Source organism: Salvia hispanica, chromosome 6 (assembly GCF_023119035.1).
Source record: "Salvia hispanica cultivar TCC Black 2014 chromosome 6, UniMelb_Shisp_WGS_1.0, whole genome shotgun sequence".
Taxonomy (NCBI): Eukaryota; Viridiplantae; Streptophyta; class Magnoliopsida; order Lamiales; family Lamiaceae; genus Salvia; species Salvia hispanica.
The window spans coordinates 39,405,174-39,421,193 of NC_062970.1; the positions used below are offsets into that span (position 1 = coordinate 39,405,174).

The following is a 16,020-nucleotide window of genomic DNA, read 5'->3' on the forward strand; positions in this document are numbered from 1 at the left end:
CTGAGTGATTTATTTCACCTAATTGATACATTCATATATCTACCACTATTTATAAGTTAGCAAAAACACGGTAGGATAAATTGTTCATATTTTTGTTATTTTTATGTTATACTATTAAAATTATGAACCATTTATACTTATATATGGAGTATTATACAGTATGCATTTGTAGAGAGAGAGCTGATATACTGCATTATATTTGTGAGCAACTTTGGTGAGTAATTAGAGTGGCACAAACGTGTGTTTTCTTTGAAAGAATACTGAAAACAAAAGTAAATCAAAGTAGTACTTTTTCTTATTTTTCCGAATAAAGTCTATGAATCGTAAATTGAGGACTCTAATTAGTCAACATATCTACAATATTGTTGAAGCATTCACGTGCCCCAAAAACCCAACCTCAACCTTATTTTTTAAACTGTCATGTTAGCTTTTTTCATTTCAGCCCAACACTCAGCGATACAATCTGCCCCAATTTCACTTCTCATTCTTTGCATGGTTTTAGTAATTTAAATAATTGAAAGTTAATTGAAAGCTACATTCATTGCGAAAATAAAAAAATGAGTGTATAAATTTGGGTGTGAAAATGATAGAAATGGATGTATTTATAGATGGAATTGAAGTGTTTAAAATGATGAAATAGATAAAAAAGAAAAAGAAAAAAGAAGCTGCGCGGCGGTGGCTGCAATTGAGGACTACCAGCGGCCGGCAATTCAGCTGCGAGGGGGTGGGTAGTCGGGCGGCCGTGAGGTTCCGGGGAGATGCAGAATGCTCTAGCCTCTAAACATGTATCCAATGGAATGAATTTTTGAAAATTATGGAAATAACATATTTTGTTCATAAAGAAAGACTATGAATTTAATTTCGTAAGGTTATTTCTACATTGCGAATGATATTTGCTGAAATAAATTATAAACTGGTAACAAACCACAAAAACAAAAATGATCTAAGAGAGTTCTACTAAATAAAACATGCTTCTTTATGAAGGATCCAACAGCTCGCAACGTGTGAATTAGAAATATACATAAAACATACACATATACAGAATGCATGGAAATATCTAGGCCTAAAATCTATAGGCAGCTATAATTTTTTAAATCTATTAACATTGTTGTTAAATTTCCCAAAATTATTCCTATAAATCAATGTTTAATAATATTAATTATTTTACAATAACAAAACCTATAATTAGTTTTAAATACTATATGGTGTACACTTATTCCTGGACTGTTTCTCTAGACTCTACTTCTTTAGATAGCTCAACTTATTTCCTGATGAAATGATCAAGATTATATATATTATCTCCGTCCCTGAAAATTTATCTCATTTTTCCATTTTCGTTTGTTCCCCAAAATTTGTCCCATTTCATTTTTACCACCATTTTTGGTAGTGGACCTCATATTTCACTAACTCATTCTTACTCACATTTTATTATAAAACTAATATATAAAAGTAGGACTCATAATCCACTAACTTTTTCAACTCACTTTCCATTACATTTCTTAAAACCCGTGTCAGGTAAAAGTGGAACAAATTTTGGGGGACGGAGATAGTAATTAACAAGGCAAAAGGCTAAGTACTAGAGTACTATGGAGTAATACATTACTGATTTAATGAATTACTGTCGATATGTTTTACTGCTAATGATCTATAAATGAATTGATATTGATTTGACAACTATTATTGTATGAAGATTAATACAGAAAAATCGACATGAAAAATATGACGATGTAGTCCATATTCAGGAGTACAATTTACTCTCAATTACTGAATTACAGCTGTTGGTTGGCGTGCCATTATTATTAAGTCAACTATCTCTCTTGAAAAAGTGAGGTCTTCTGTTACTGTATTTCCTTTTTTAGTAAGTGAGGTGAGAAGTGTATGTGTTGAATCAATGGTGGATCCAGAGAAGAAGAAGAGCTTCGTCAGAATTAGTGGTAAGATCCCTTTGATCTTATCGATCTATGAAGTGAATATTAATCAAGTACTCCTACTATTTAATTAGTCCTCCTTTGGGATAGCAGCGGGGATGATGTGTTCGATCTTGTGCTGTGTAAGTGCAGCTTTGGTGGAGAGAAAGAGGCTTAACATTGTGATGTTAAACCAGATGAAGATGAGTATGTATTGCCTGGTTTTCCAGTTTGTTTTATTAGGAGGGATTGAATCCTTTTTGGATAAGAGTGTGAGTGCATACTACAAAACGATCAGTCGTCCGTATCAGTGCAAAAATACGTCGAAACCGGTTTGGGATACATGTGCAGTTGAGTTTGTTGTGGGGAAGATAATTGAGAGAGGAGGCAAGTCAAACTGGATTCAACATAGCTAGAACCAGAGTCGTCTGGACCGGTACTACTGGTTGCTGGCGGGTTTGAGTTTGCTGAATATGGTGCTGTTCGTGTTTGTGGCCTCGTGTTATAGAGACAAGAACCCAAAAGAAGATATGGCAGGCAGGGAAGCGCATGATGCGGGTGCCGCCTGATTACATGGATGTATGTAATGAAGGATGATCATTTTATTGTTGTACTCTATACAGTAGATGTATCACCAAATGTATTAGATGCTCTTTTCCAATCATAATGTCGTGTTCTTGCTTTTGTTAAGACTTGGATCGGTATAAACAACTCCTATGTTGTTTCTTAGCAGCAGTGCTCATATGTATAAGGATATTGTTCTTGAACTTTCAGTCACCATATTTTTCTGTTTAAGTCTACATTTACATTTACAATAGCTAAAGTTTGCAAAAAGAAAGAAAATATAGCATATTTAATTAGTTTGGCATTTAATTTAGTCCTACTATATATACCCAAACATACGGTCATACGGAGCTTACAAAAGTTCGGAATGGAATTAATTAAAAATTAAAAATATTGGTTAGAATGTGAAATCTGGTCCCAGCGGGGCTCGAACCCGCGACCTTCGGCTCATAAGACCAACGCTCTAACCAACTGAGCTACGGGACCATTGATATTTATGCGTTATGCATACTAATTTTGCCTATAAAAATACGTGATGTTCTGCTGCAGTTTAAATTCGATTTTTGATTATACGAGTCAAACGACGAGATTAAGTCTACTAAGGTCATCTTCAATTATTTACCCCAAATTCAAACTCATTTTTGAGTATATATAATATCACACTAAAAAATAATTTCACTCCAACCATTTACATCAAATTTAAGATTTACATCATTTATGGGATTTTATCTCACAAAACTTTTGCAGTAACACCAAATATGATGTTATTCCTATTACTAAGAATAGGATTCATTTGTCTGAAAACATGTCAGGATTCTTAAATTATTTTCATTCATTCAAATAATCTTTTAAATTGAAAAAAATATACAAGATTGTAAAATAATGTATAAACATTAGATTGAGCATTAGCAGAATCATGAATGTTCATAGATATACTACAAGTAGATTAACTCAGGCATCACCTCTAACAATTGCATTATTCGATGAAAACAATTACTCCTATGAAATTACAAAATTGACGCAGTTAAGAAATAGGAGAAGAAAACAATGATGTTTCCCCAAAATTACAAAATTGATGCAGTTAGAAATTGAGAACAGTTTTCTGTCCTGTGATCTAAATTGATGCAGTTACAAAAATGGTGTTTTCACCGCCAACCCAATAGGCGTAAAATGGATTAACAAATGTTTACATCTTAGATAGAGAACGTATTCATGTTTGATTGGCGGGAAAGTAAAGTTGGCAAGGAAAATGATTCCTGGGAAAATGATTCCCGGGAATATGATTCCTAATAACTTTACTTTCCAGTGTTTGGATAATATCAAAATTTTAAATTTATATTTAATTTAAACACCAAACTAAAAATATAGTTATAATTTTTTTATAAATAAAAAAAATATTGTAAAATTTTTAATAAATTTTTAATTATAAATAATAATAAATATATTATTATATTTATTATTACGATGAATAGTTTAAATATGGATTATCTATCATAATATATGCTAATATAATTAATGGGGAGTGTTATATTGCTAACTCAATACCTAGTTGCTAACTACAACTAAATAATAGCCATTAGATATTCAAATTAAGGGCCTAGATCATCAACCACGAAATGTCAATACGATAAAAAAAAACGTCAATAAAGCCATAGGATTAATTCCATAAAATATCAATAGGGGTATTAATGTCAATTAACTACATGTTTAGTTATAACTAACGTTTAAAAGAAATCCCAAAACGTTAAATTCATATAACATATATCAAATTAAAGATAATTTTATAAGGATTCTAACTATATCATACATGCATATGTTCCGACGTCAAAATTTGAAAAAAAATTCAAAATTTTTTCAATTTTTTCGTAAAGCAGAAATGTCAACATACTATTTAAAATATGTCAATATAATACATGTAGAATGTCAATATAAGCAATGGGTTAACATTCTTAAAGCATCGTGTTGACATTCTCAAAGCATTGTGTTGATATTTCCGAAACACTATATTGACATTTTCATCTAAAACCCTAATTTGGCGTTTTTTTTTTATCTTTTTTTATTTTATTAATAAAAACGAAAATTACACATGACAAATTGTAGACCACACGTTTTCTAAAATCCTATGGCCTTAAATTAGTTGTAGTTAGCAATTAAGTGATGAGTTAGCAATTGATCACTCCCCTATAGTTATAATTATAATTATAATTACATGGAGTATTATACTCATTTATTACAATAATAAATATAATTATTATTATACTATAATTATAATATTTACGGATATTATAATTGAATTAATTTTATAAATCAAAATTGCACTATGACTTTATTGATTAATTATTAATTTATAAAATATAATAATTATTATTTATTATATAATTTATAGTATATAATTATATTTTAATTATTAATTATTATTAAATTATTAATTACTATCATGAATTATTATAAAATATAATTATAATTATGATTAATTTAATTATAGTTATTTATTATAATGAAATTAAGTATGATTTATAATTTTAAATTGTTTTAAAATTATTGTAATTAATAATAATAATAATAATAATAATAATCCTATATTGCATAAATATGTAAGAATCCTAAAACTGGGAAAAAGAATACTTAAGAAAAGTTAGGATTCAGAATCCTGAAAAGTTGTACTAACTTTCCTTGTTCTCGGATTCTGATTACTTTCCCAGTTTGATTAAAAACCGAAACAAACACAGGAATTTAAAATTTAAGGAATCAGATTACTTTCCCATACAGAATCCTGGCAACCAAACATGAGGGATGAGAACAATTGCAGAGTACTGAGGGATGAGAACAATTGCAGAGCATTTTGTTTTGCCAATGGTTGACAAATCGAAGAAGGGGAAGAAAGGCACTATCAACGAAGATGATATGGCTGACGTCTTGCAAAGTTCTCAGTTTTCTACAAGAGGTGGATCAAGTCGCCAAAGTGAAGAACGTATATTTATAAAATCCTAAATCTAGGAAAAATAATACCTAGGTTTATATGAGGAAAAAGAATCCTGAAATTTATATATAACTTTCCCTAAATTTTGGAATCAGATTACTTTCCTTATTTTCTTATAATCTCACCAAACACAAGAATTTAACAATAGGGAATCATATTACTTTCCATATTTTAACCAAACACAGGAATTGAATAATTGGAATCAGATTACTTTTCCAGCATAGAATCCGTGTCAAACAAACATGGCCTTTTATGTCAAGTCAAACCAGATCCATACCTTCCTTTTTAGGTATTATTATTCTTTTTACGAAACATATTTAAAAAAATATGAATTTAATTATCACAATAACTTAGAAAAGAATTAGGAAAAACGTACTCCCTCCGTCTCATAAAAGATGTCACACTTGTGGGACAAACTAAAAAGGAAAGTGTGACAGAGACGGAAGGAGTACTTAAAGATAAAATACGACCTCAATTATAGGAAAAAACAATCCTACAAAGTTAATTAAACATGAATATAACAGAATAAATCTGAATTAAAAAAATAAAAATATTAAAGGATAAACATGAACGGGGAAAAATTGCATAGAACATATTTAAATCTAAAAATCAAATAATATCATAATCCTAACAGAATTAGGTGACCTAAGAATCCTCTATAAATCGACACAACCCCATCACATTCACATCACAATATTGAAATCAGATGAAATCAGCCATGGCCGCTAAGAGTATAAATATCTTCTTCTCTCTCATCTTTCCGATCGCCGTCGTCTTCGTGCTTTCTCTCGCGACTCAAACCGAGGGTATGGTGTTGGCAGAGATGGATGCTCATGCTCCACCCTTTGATTCCAAATCTTATCTTCAAAGATACGGTTATCTGGAATACGCCCGTCTTAATCTCAAAATTGGTGCTTCGGAAGAGCAGATTCTGAAATTAGCCATCAAAACGTATCAGGGAAATTTCGGGATCAGCCCTATCGGAAAATTGGACGTTGAGACGTTGTCATTGATGAAGATGCCGCGATGCGGCAATCCCGATATCTACGGTGCCGTCAACACCATGAAACATAGCCGCGTACAATTTGACGAGAACCGTTACGTGAAATCCCATATTCATCTTCATCTCACTTAAGATGATTGTTAGTAATAGTAGTAGTATTTCTTTATTTCGTGTTTGTTGTTAATTATTTCCAGTTTTGTGTCTATTCATTTTTTATACTTTTAATATCCAATTTATCAATAAATCATACAGTTTTGGCAGGTCTTAGAAACCAACACGTTTTAAAGAGTTACGTTTGAGCTGTGCCAATAATCTCCCTATTAGGATATCTTTTGTATCTCATAATAATAAATACCGGTGCATTATATTTAATCAAAATTAATCAAAAAGTGCGTTATATTATTTTTAGTTAGTAGTAGTAGTATTTCTTTATTTCGAGTTTGTTGTTAATTATTTTTAGTTTTGTGTCCATTCATTATTTATACTTTTAATAGTACCCAATTTATCAATAAATCATACAGTTTTGGCAGTCTTAGAAATCAGCATGTTTTAAAGAGTACGTTAATTGTGCTGTGCCAATAATCTCCCTATTAGGCTATTACTATTACTCTTTAGCTTTAGTTTACGATTTGATTTGATCGAATTTAATTAATTTAGTTTGTTTTAGTAGTATATCTTTTGTAGTATCTCATAATAATAAATAGAGGTGCGTTATATTTAATCAAAATTAATCAAAAAGTGCGTTATATTTTTGTATCTCAATATTTAATCAAAATTAAGAATGAAAATTAATTAATTTTATCGAGTATCTCACTCTGCTTCTCATGGTGGAAATATGGGGCATGGTGTGTGATAGAGAGAATTGATCTACTTTGTTGCTTAGTATTATTGTATAAACAGTAAAACAGGTGCAACGGTCCTATACAGGAGTATGTATAGTACTAATAATTCTTTAATTTATGCTTTATGTTGCATTAAGAGACCTTCTTATACACAATACACATAATAAAAATTGAGTCCTACAAATAGGAGAGCCTGGAGTTGATTGGGAAGTAAGAAACTGGAATTGGAGCCGCTGAGGATTTCTTTTCATTCTTGGGCTTCTTACTGGAGATTTGCGAGCTCGTGTCAGATACACGCGAAGACGAAGGAACAAAACACCCTAGAATACTTGACAAGAAACCCATGCTTCAAACACTAACTCTGCTTGATTTATCTCTTTTTGTTGAATTATCAATACTAATGGTTGTGGAATGCGAGGCTGCTCTCTAGAATGGCTATTTATCCTTATAAGTTAAGGAGTGAATAAATGCAATGCTTGGTGAGCAAGGAATGATAATGACATTAAATTACAGAGATGGTTCCATGTGGTTTCTTTTGTTATTTTATATTTTCTTGTTATTAGATAGGCGAATAAGTGTAGGGCAAGTTTCTCAAAATTTCAACATCAGCCAGAGACGTGCTTGGAATCGCCTTGACTGCTCATTTTCTTTGACCGCTACACTTTTTACACCCGTGTGAATGTGATGCCCGAAAATATTTTACTACTACTATATTTAAATGTTAAATTATTGATACACAGTTTATATTAAATTAAAGTTAGAAAGAAATATACGTAGTATAAAAAAACAGTACACATCTAGTCTCATTATATTACTAGTGAAATGTGATCATCAATCAATTACAATGAATTGAGTATGTTGATCCAATAATGGAATAATAAACGCTTGGGATAAAAAATCTTAGGTTCAAGTCGTTATATCACAATTTCAAATTTGATAAAAAGAGACTTCTATTATCGAATGGCGGGAGGACTAGTTTCATTTTTTATTTGACCAACACATTATTAATATTTGTCACGGGAGGACTAGTTTCTTTTTTTATTTGACCAACACATTTTTGAGGATGAGTTGTTGCGTTAAGAGGAGAAGAGAAACAAAATAGTGAGTTTCTTTCTATTATGATTTGGGCCAACTGTATTGGGCTTTCCAGTTTAATGTACTCGGTCTCAAATCAATACGCATATGCCTATATTCATATTATTTTTTACACAATTTCGGCCCATAATACGCAATCCATATATTTTGTAATTTAATTTGTTTCTAACTAATTTAGATTTGAATCTAATAAAGTATTTTAATAATAATTAACAACACTAGGAGATATTTCATCATCCAATATTTCCACAAATGGACAAACAGAATAAACGGGGACTGTTAGTCCCCTGCGAAAAGTACCGTAAAGTAAAAGCTTTTGAACAACATCATCTTCTTCAACACATCAACATGGAAATCAGAGTACATAACAGATCTGAAAAAGCTAAGGAAAAATAACATAAAAAAACACATAAAACTTAATCTACTCCTAAGATCTAAGCTCCGACTACGTAAAAAACAGAAAACTACCTCATATTCATGCATGAAACGAAACAGAAACTACTAGATCTAAACATACTAAGGACTCTTAAACATAAAACATCAGATCTAAGCAAATATAAACAGAATGAAACATTTCTAAGCTAAGACACGAAACAGAAAAGGGAAAGTGAAAACAGATCCGAAATATATGCACAAGACAGAATACCAAAGCTGGAAATGAAAACATACTTCAGATTTAACTACATCAAAACATCAGAATGTCGATAATACCAAAAGTAAACTGGAAATAAATAGAGAAAGCAGTAGATTGTTTCATCACCCCATCTCGGAGTGGAATACAAAACCGAAACTTGAAAATGCAGAAAACTAACACCAAACACCGATTAAACTAAACTAAACTAGAACCAAGTGCGTGCGGGCGAGGAATCAAGAATAAGAAAGTGAAATGAGCTCCGATTTCAACCCTATAAGAGAGCTGAGATCCCTAATCTACTCTAAGAAAGCTTTGGAGACCCCTTAAACTACTGGCTGAGGCTCCCTTGTTCATGTGTTGGACTTCCTTTATATAGAGAGACGTAGGGCTCCGATTCCTAGGGTATCATCCTCTCTAAAATGTCAATGATGCCCTTCACATTTTGTAGGTGGGGTCTCTCACTTATTCTTCCAATGCAAAACTCCAGTTGCTCCAATTGATTTCTGACTTGATTCGCTCAAAGCTGCAGTTTTCGCATTCTTTTCTTGATTCTTGCTTCCGCCCATCTGATTTGTTCTTTCTTCTGCAAATGACGGATTTCACACACACCTGGCTCAAAATTAGACGTTAGTTTATGGATTTGGGTACAGTTTTACTATGGAACGCATACATGAAACGAGCCTCCTCAACCAACAATCAAATATTTAATTTCATTGCCTATTAGCAACATCAAAGCTTTGCATTGATCTATGTATTTCATCTCGAATGTTGTTTTTGCAGTGCAATTACAGAGTGAAATTTGATGTGCTTTCCCTTCGATCTTCGTAGCTTTCGTGTGCATAATGATTCTCTGGATTGTGCTCTCTCTCTTAAATTTCTGTTTGCGTCACTAGAGATCACATGCCAAATGTGAATGGGTTCGTGCAATTTTTTCTTATTCTTCCTAAAATTTTTGTTAGAAAAAATTTATGTGATTTTACTATGTTCGTAGTAGAAATTTAGATAATGGATAGAAAGCCGGAAAGAAAGTGACATACCTAATTTGAATGGACGAGGAATAGAGGAGGACTCCGACGAGGACATCTTATATTAGGTTGACTTTGTATTAAATTGGCTTTATTTCTATAATGAACATTCAAAATTTTATTTTATTAAATTCTCAAATGTGTGTAAAGGTATTAACTTTTATAATCGAGAATAGTTAGTGATATAAACTTTTCTACAACTAATTGTGAATTAATTTATTACACAAACTCCTACAATAAAGTGGATCAGCTGTAGTCTTGTATAAATTTTTATTTTCTTTTCAGGGATGATATCAGTTTGATATAGAATTTTTTTTTATCGTTGAAAGCATATTATAACTGGAATTCCGATAATTAAGACATAATCAAGAAAACTTTGTTATAACTCTAAAATAGTTACGCACTTTTAGCCATTTATTCTATCTACCCTAAAGTTATAAAATCAAATAAAATTGGAGGTGAAAATAGCTTCCTAAGGTTTTAAGAATCATTAAATCTGACTTTGTATTAAAATTTGATATCGATTACTTATGTATTTAAATAAATTTTCCCTTCACATTATGTATTCCAGAATTAATATAAACAATTATATACGTTTATTACTACTAAATATAATTATAATTTTAAACTCATATAATAATTAATTACTTCTATCAAATGTATAATTGTATACGGCGATCGGAAAGATGAGAGAGAAGAAGATATTTATACTCTTAGCGGCCACGGCTGATTTCATCTGATTTCAATATTGTGATGTGAATGTGATGGGGTTGTGTCGATTTATAGAGGATTCTTAGGTCACCTAATTCTGTTAGGATTATGATATTATTTGATTTTTAGATTTAAATAGATTCTATGCAATTTTTCCCCGTTCATGTTGATTTTTTTTTTTAAATTCAGAAATTCTTCTGTTATATCCATATTAAATTTTTTAGTACGTAGTTACCACTCAATTCATTATCAATTTTACTTATTTAGAATTAATTCAATTAAATGATACTATAAATTACTATATTTAAAATTTTAATTATTAAATAGGATTCATTATTATTCTATATATAATCTTAGTATCTACTTAGCAGCTAATATATTTAAAATTTAAATATGGAAAATTAAAATTTCTTAAAATATGTCGATGTAAAATCTATCGTTATCTAAATCCATATAGATGTAGCAGTTAAATTATCCAAATTCATATAGATCTAATCTACGCAGTTACTTATATATAGGAGCTGTGAGAAATCGAAACAGTTCAAAATTCTTGAATCCCAAATACTAGTGAGAGAGAGAGAGAGTTGGCGAATGGCGAAGATGTGGACTCGAGGCAAAACCCTAGGTTCTGGCGGTTTTGGGTTTGTGTCCATGGCCACAACCCACGGCCACAATTCCCATCTTCCGGCAGTTGTGGCCGTCAAATCCGCCGATATCTCGCAGTCCAAGTCCCTGTCTACGGAGAAGGAGCTTCTCCACAAATTCAAATCATGCCCCTGCATCCTCCGCTGCTTCGGCGACCAGATCACCACCGAAAACGGCCGCAACCTATACAACATCATCCTCGAATACGCCCCCGGTGGCTCCCTCGCCGACAAAGTCCTCTCCGGCAAAGGCCTCCCGGAGGAAATCGTCAGCCACCACGCCAAATCCATCGCCACCGCCCTCGTCCACATCCACAAACTCGGCTACGTGCACTGCGACGTGAAGCCGCACAACGTGCTCCTCGTGGGCGAACATTCAAAACTCGCCGATTTCGGAAGCTGCAAGAAAATAGGAGAGGCTGTTCAAGGGTTTAGGGGGACGGTGCTCTACGCGATATCAAGGCTGGACCACTCAGCGGCCGCGGATGTGTGGGCCCTGGGGTGCACCGTGCTGAACATGCTCACCGGAAGAGCGCCTTGACGGCGACGGATGTGTTGATGATGATTGGTGGCAGCGATGAGATTCCCGAGATTCCGAATGTGTTTTCGGAAGAGGCTAAGGATTTTTTGAGGAAGTGCTTTGTGAAGGATCCGGCGCGGAGAGTCTATTACGTCATCCTTTTTTGAAGATGGCCGACCGCCACCACCACGGCCACCACCTCCATTTGTCGTCAAAGCTGCATTCGCTTTTGCCGCAGTGTTTTCACGTCCCAAAAATCCATGCCCATTGATGATTTCTTCATACTACATAGTACTAATATAGTAGTACTATTATTTTCCTTTGTACACCATTAATTATGTGGTAGGGATGGTTCGAATTTTTGTGAACCAGATTTTATCATTAATCAATAGTATATTATTGTGCTTCTACTAGATCCAGATCCAAAACACAATAGTGTAGTTTTTGTTTGCTAAAATCTTGTAAAAGAATCTGCGGATGATTAGCTAGCCCAAGTTATTGGAAAATTAGGCCTCCGATTGGTCTTAAATATATGCCTATAAATTAATTATGTTCATACAGATATAAATACATTGGGAGATTGGTACCAAGTAATTGCTTCATTTCTCAAACTCAATCAATATCAACAGATCGAGCTTGATGAATTTCATTAATTTCTGGTTTGAGGAGAAACTGCAAAAAGGCTTCGAAATTTTTTACACATTAGTTACTCTATTATAATTAACATGTGTTGTCTAAAATTGTTGAAGTTACTAATGTCAAATTGGTAGATACTTCATTGTCCGCGAATTGGACTCCCGTTTAACCATTTTAGTCCGCAAATTAGACTCCCATTTTATTATTTTAGTCCGTCCACAAATAGAAGCTCTGGTTCATTATTACTCTACTATAAATGGTACTCCATGAGCTTCCACTTTTCATTCACGTGATCATTAAAAACTAAAATATGCAAGTATGACTCATTTTAAACTAACTTTCTTCGATCCATTTTAATAGAAGTATTTTTAAAAACTTGTGTTTGAAAGAAATATGTACCTATTATTAGATAGAGATAGAGGGAGTATCACTTAGCTCAAACACGACCATGTGCATTATCACATCACATCATCATCAACCGTACTAGTACCACGACCGTACAAAAGTACTAAGTACTTATTAAGCTAATTAACTGCATATTGAATGATTAGACGTCACATGTTTTTGTTGTGCAGTGGTGTTATATCTATCACAAGATTGCGTCACGGTTCATATGATCGTGCCACTATATATGTATAGCTAGTTCAGTTATTTTCTTACACGATATAAACTGTAGTACTCCATTAACTAAGAATTGACAAGGTTAAGTCCACACATCTGACATCATCCACAAGGTACTAGGTGTCAAGATTGTTACATAAGCCTAATTGGGAAGCTAATAAGAAAAGTTACTTAACTTATTGCATATGCCATTATTTTATCTTCTATGGCATGCAAAATGTTTCAAACCTATGGCATTAACATGTACAGTAGTTTCTTACTTATAATTATCTGCCCAAATTATATAAAATGCCAAACCCAAATCCAATATCACAAGATACATTCCATTAACAATGACAAACTAAAGTATTTCGTATATTAATTCTAAACAAGGAAGTGGCATAGAAAATTATTGTGATAGAGTAGTTTTTTTTATGAACATTGGAACCAAGCGGCGCAAAGACAACATGCACGAAAGCAAATATGGAGAGACTCGAAATCATCCCCAAATTAAACCTCATTACAAAACAAACACCACCTCTCTGTTTCGTAGAAGTGCTCCTTCGAAACCTGAAGTATTCATTTCGTGCGATGCCTTGGCTCCTCAACTATCACCCAAGTGGATATAGACTCTTCCCGGGTAGAAGCACAAGCACCCATTCCAAAAGCCCAAAGCTAGAAACATCGCCTTTGTAATGTGCTGGAAGGAAAAATCTGTTACTCTCCTCACGGGGTAAAGAAGCAACCGTGCTCAGATTCACGCGCGTTTGATCCTTCGAAGCTGGCAAAGAATTATACTTTATTATCAGCCTTAAGCTTCGCCATCAACTTAGTTTTTGGACGTTCAAAGCAACAAAATTACCCCGCAGCTCCTTCAAGGTTTGATCGCACCTATGATCAGCTTGATCACGCCTCTGATTGGACTCGTCGAGCCTCGTGACCAAATCGCCCATGGCTTGCGAATTGTTTCTTCCAACCGCTGAAGATCTCCCGATCGACATTGGATTGACACAGATTTTCGTTTGTACAAACACGCTAGCTTTGAGCTTAATTTTACTTATTTAGAATTAATTCAGTAAATCATATAGTAAATAATATTTCAAATTTAGTGTACAATATATATATATTTAAAATTTAAATATGGAAATTAAATAGTACTAATGGAGTATACCATAAAAATACTACTATATCAAAATAAGTATTAAATCTAAGATATCTGTTAATCTTTCCTAATGTAAATCTAAAATATCTGTTAATCTTTCCTTTCCTAATGTAAATCTACGATATCTGTTAATCTTTCCTATGTAAATCTAAAATATCTGCTAATCTTTCCTAATGTAAATCTAAGATATCTGTTAATCCTAATCTGTAGCGGATCTATGCATGTATATATAGCCGTTGTGGGATGCTTGAGGATCCCTTAATCCAAAATTCAATACTCCTACAATAGAGAGAGCGGCGAAGATGCATTGGAAGAGAGTCAAAACCCTGGGATCTGGAGGGTTTGGCTTTGTGTCTATGGCCACAACCAGCGGCCACAATCATCTTCCGCCGGTTGTGGCCGTCAAATCTGCTGATATCACGCGCTCCAAATCTCTGTCCATGGAGAAGGACCTGCTCCACAAATTCAAATCGTGCCCCTGCATCCTCCGCTGCTTCGGCGACCAAATCACCACCGAAAACGGCCGCAACCTATACAACATCGTCCTCGAATACGCCCCCGGCGGCTCCCTCGCCGACAAAATCCACTCTGGCAAAGGCCTACCGGAGGACATCGTCAGCCACCATGCCAAATCCATCGCCACCGCCCTCGTCCACATCCACAAACTCGGCTACGTGCACTGCGATGTGAAGCCGCACAACGTGCTCCTTGTGGGCGAACATACAAAACTCGCCGATTTCGGAAGCTGCAAGAAAATAGGAGAGGCTGTTCAAGGGTTTAGGGGGACGGTGCTCTACGCGGCCCCCGAGTCGATATCAAGGCTGGACTACTCTGCGGCCGTGGATGTGTGGGCGCTGGGGTGCACCGTGCTGAACATGCTCACCGGAAAAGCGCCGTGGGAGATCAGGAAAGACGCGACGACGACGGATGTGTTGATGATGATCGGTGGCAGCGATGAGATTCCCGAGATTCCGAACGTTTTTTCGGAAGAGGCGAAGGATTTTCTGAGGAAGTGCTTTGTGAAGAATCCGGCGGCGAGGTGTAGAGCGGAAAGTCTGCTCCGTCATCCTTTTTTGAAGATGGCCAACCGCCACCGCCACCACCTCCATTTGTCGTCAAAGCTGCACTCGCTTTTGCCGCAGTGTTTCCACGTCCCAAAAATCCATGTCCATTGATGATTTTTTTTATCGTTTGTACTTAGTTAGTTAGTTATGTGGCGGGGTGGTTCTAATATTTGTGAACCGGATTTTCCATTATAATCAATGAAATTCTATTTTTGTTACTATTGCTCCTACGTACATCCGATTAATTGTGGTATATATATGTGTGCACACTATTGTGTTTCCGGCCGACGTTATTGGAAAATTAGGTTAGATATGTTATATGCCAATACATTAATTTTGTATACAGATATTAGATATACATCGGGAGTAATTCCTTAATTTCTCAAACTCAAAGACTCAATCAATATCAATAGATCGAGCTTGATGAATTTCATTAATTTTTGTTAAGGAGAAACTGTGAAGAAGCTTCTATATTTGTTATTAGTATATTGAAAACTCGTTGGTACTAGTTCTTAATTAGCATGTGTCGTGTAAAATTGCTGAAGTTATTAATATCAAGTTGGTAGCCATCGGCCATCGCTTAGCTCATACACGACCATGTGCATTACACATCATCAACCGTACCACGATCGT

At 34.1% G+C, this 16,020-nt stretch overlaps 2 protein-coding genes, 1 long non-coding RNA gene, 1 other non-coding gene and 1 pseudogene across 4 annotated transcripts; 4 read left to right on the top strand and 1 right to left on the bottom strand.

Moving 5' to 3' along the window:
* Positions 1-1,850: 1,850 nt before the first annotated feature.
* LOC125192076 lies at positions 1,851-2,702 on the top strand. Its single transcript, XR_007171301.1, has 2 exons — positions 1,851-1,934; positions 2,022-2,702. It is a non-coding gene; the product is annotated as an uncharacterized LOC125192076 (long non-coding RNA).
* Positions 2,703-2,883: 181 nt separating this feature from the next.
* TRNAI-UAU lies at positions 2,884-2,957 on the bottom strand. Its single transcript has one exon. It is a non-coding gene; the product is annotated as a tRNA-Ile (tRNA).
* A 3,212-nt stretch (positions 2,958-6,169) lies between these two features.
* Positions 6,170-6,586, top strand: LOC125195324 (metalloendoproteinase 2-MMP-like). The gene has a single exon (XM_048093489.1). The coding sequence runs from the start codon at positions 6,170-6,172 to the stop codon at positions 6,584-6,586; it is 417 nt and encodes a 138-aa protein (XP_047949446.1).
* Positions 6,587-11,352: 4,766 nt separating this feature from the next.
* Positions 11,353-12,092, top strand: LOC125195325 (annotated as a pseudogene).
* Positions 12,093-14,625: 2,533 nt separating this feature from the next.
* Positions 14,626-15,498, top strand: LOC125195326 (mitogen-activated protein kinase kinase kinase 20-like). The gene has a single exon (XM_048093490.1). The coding sequence runs from the start codon at positions 14,626-14,628 to the stop codon at positions 15,496-15,498; it is 873 nt and encodes a 290-aa protein (XP_047949447.1).
* The last annotated feature ends 522 nt before the right edge of the window (positions 15,499-16,020 follow it).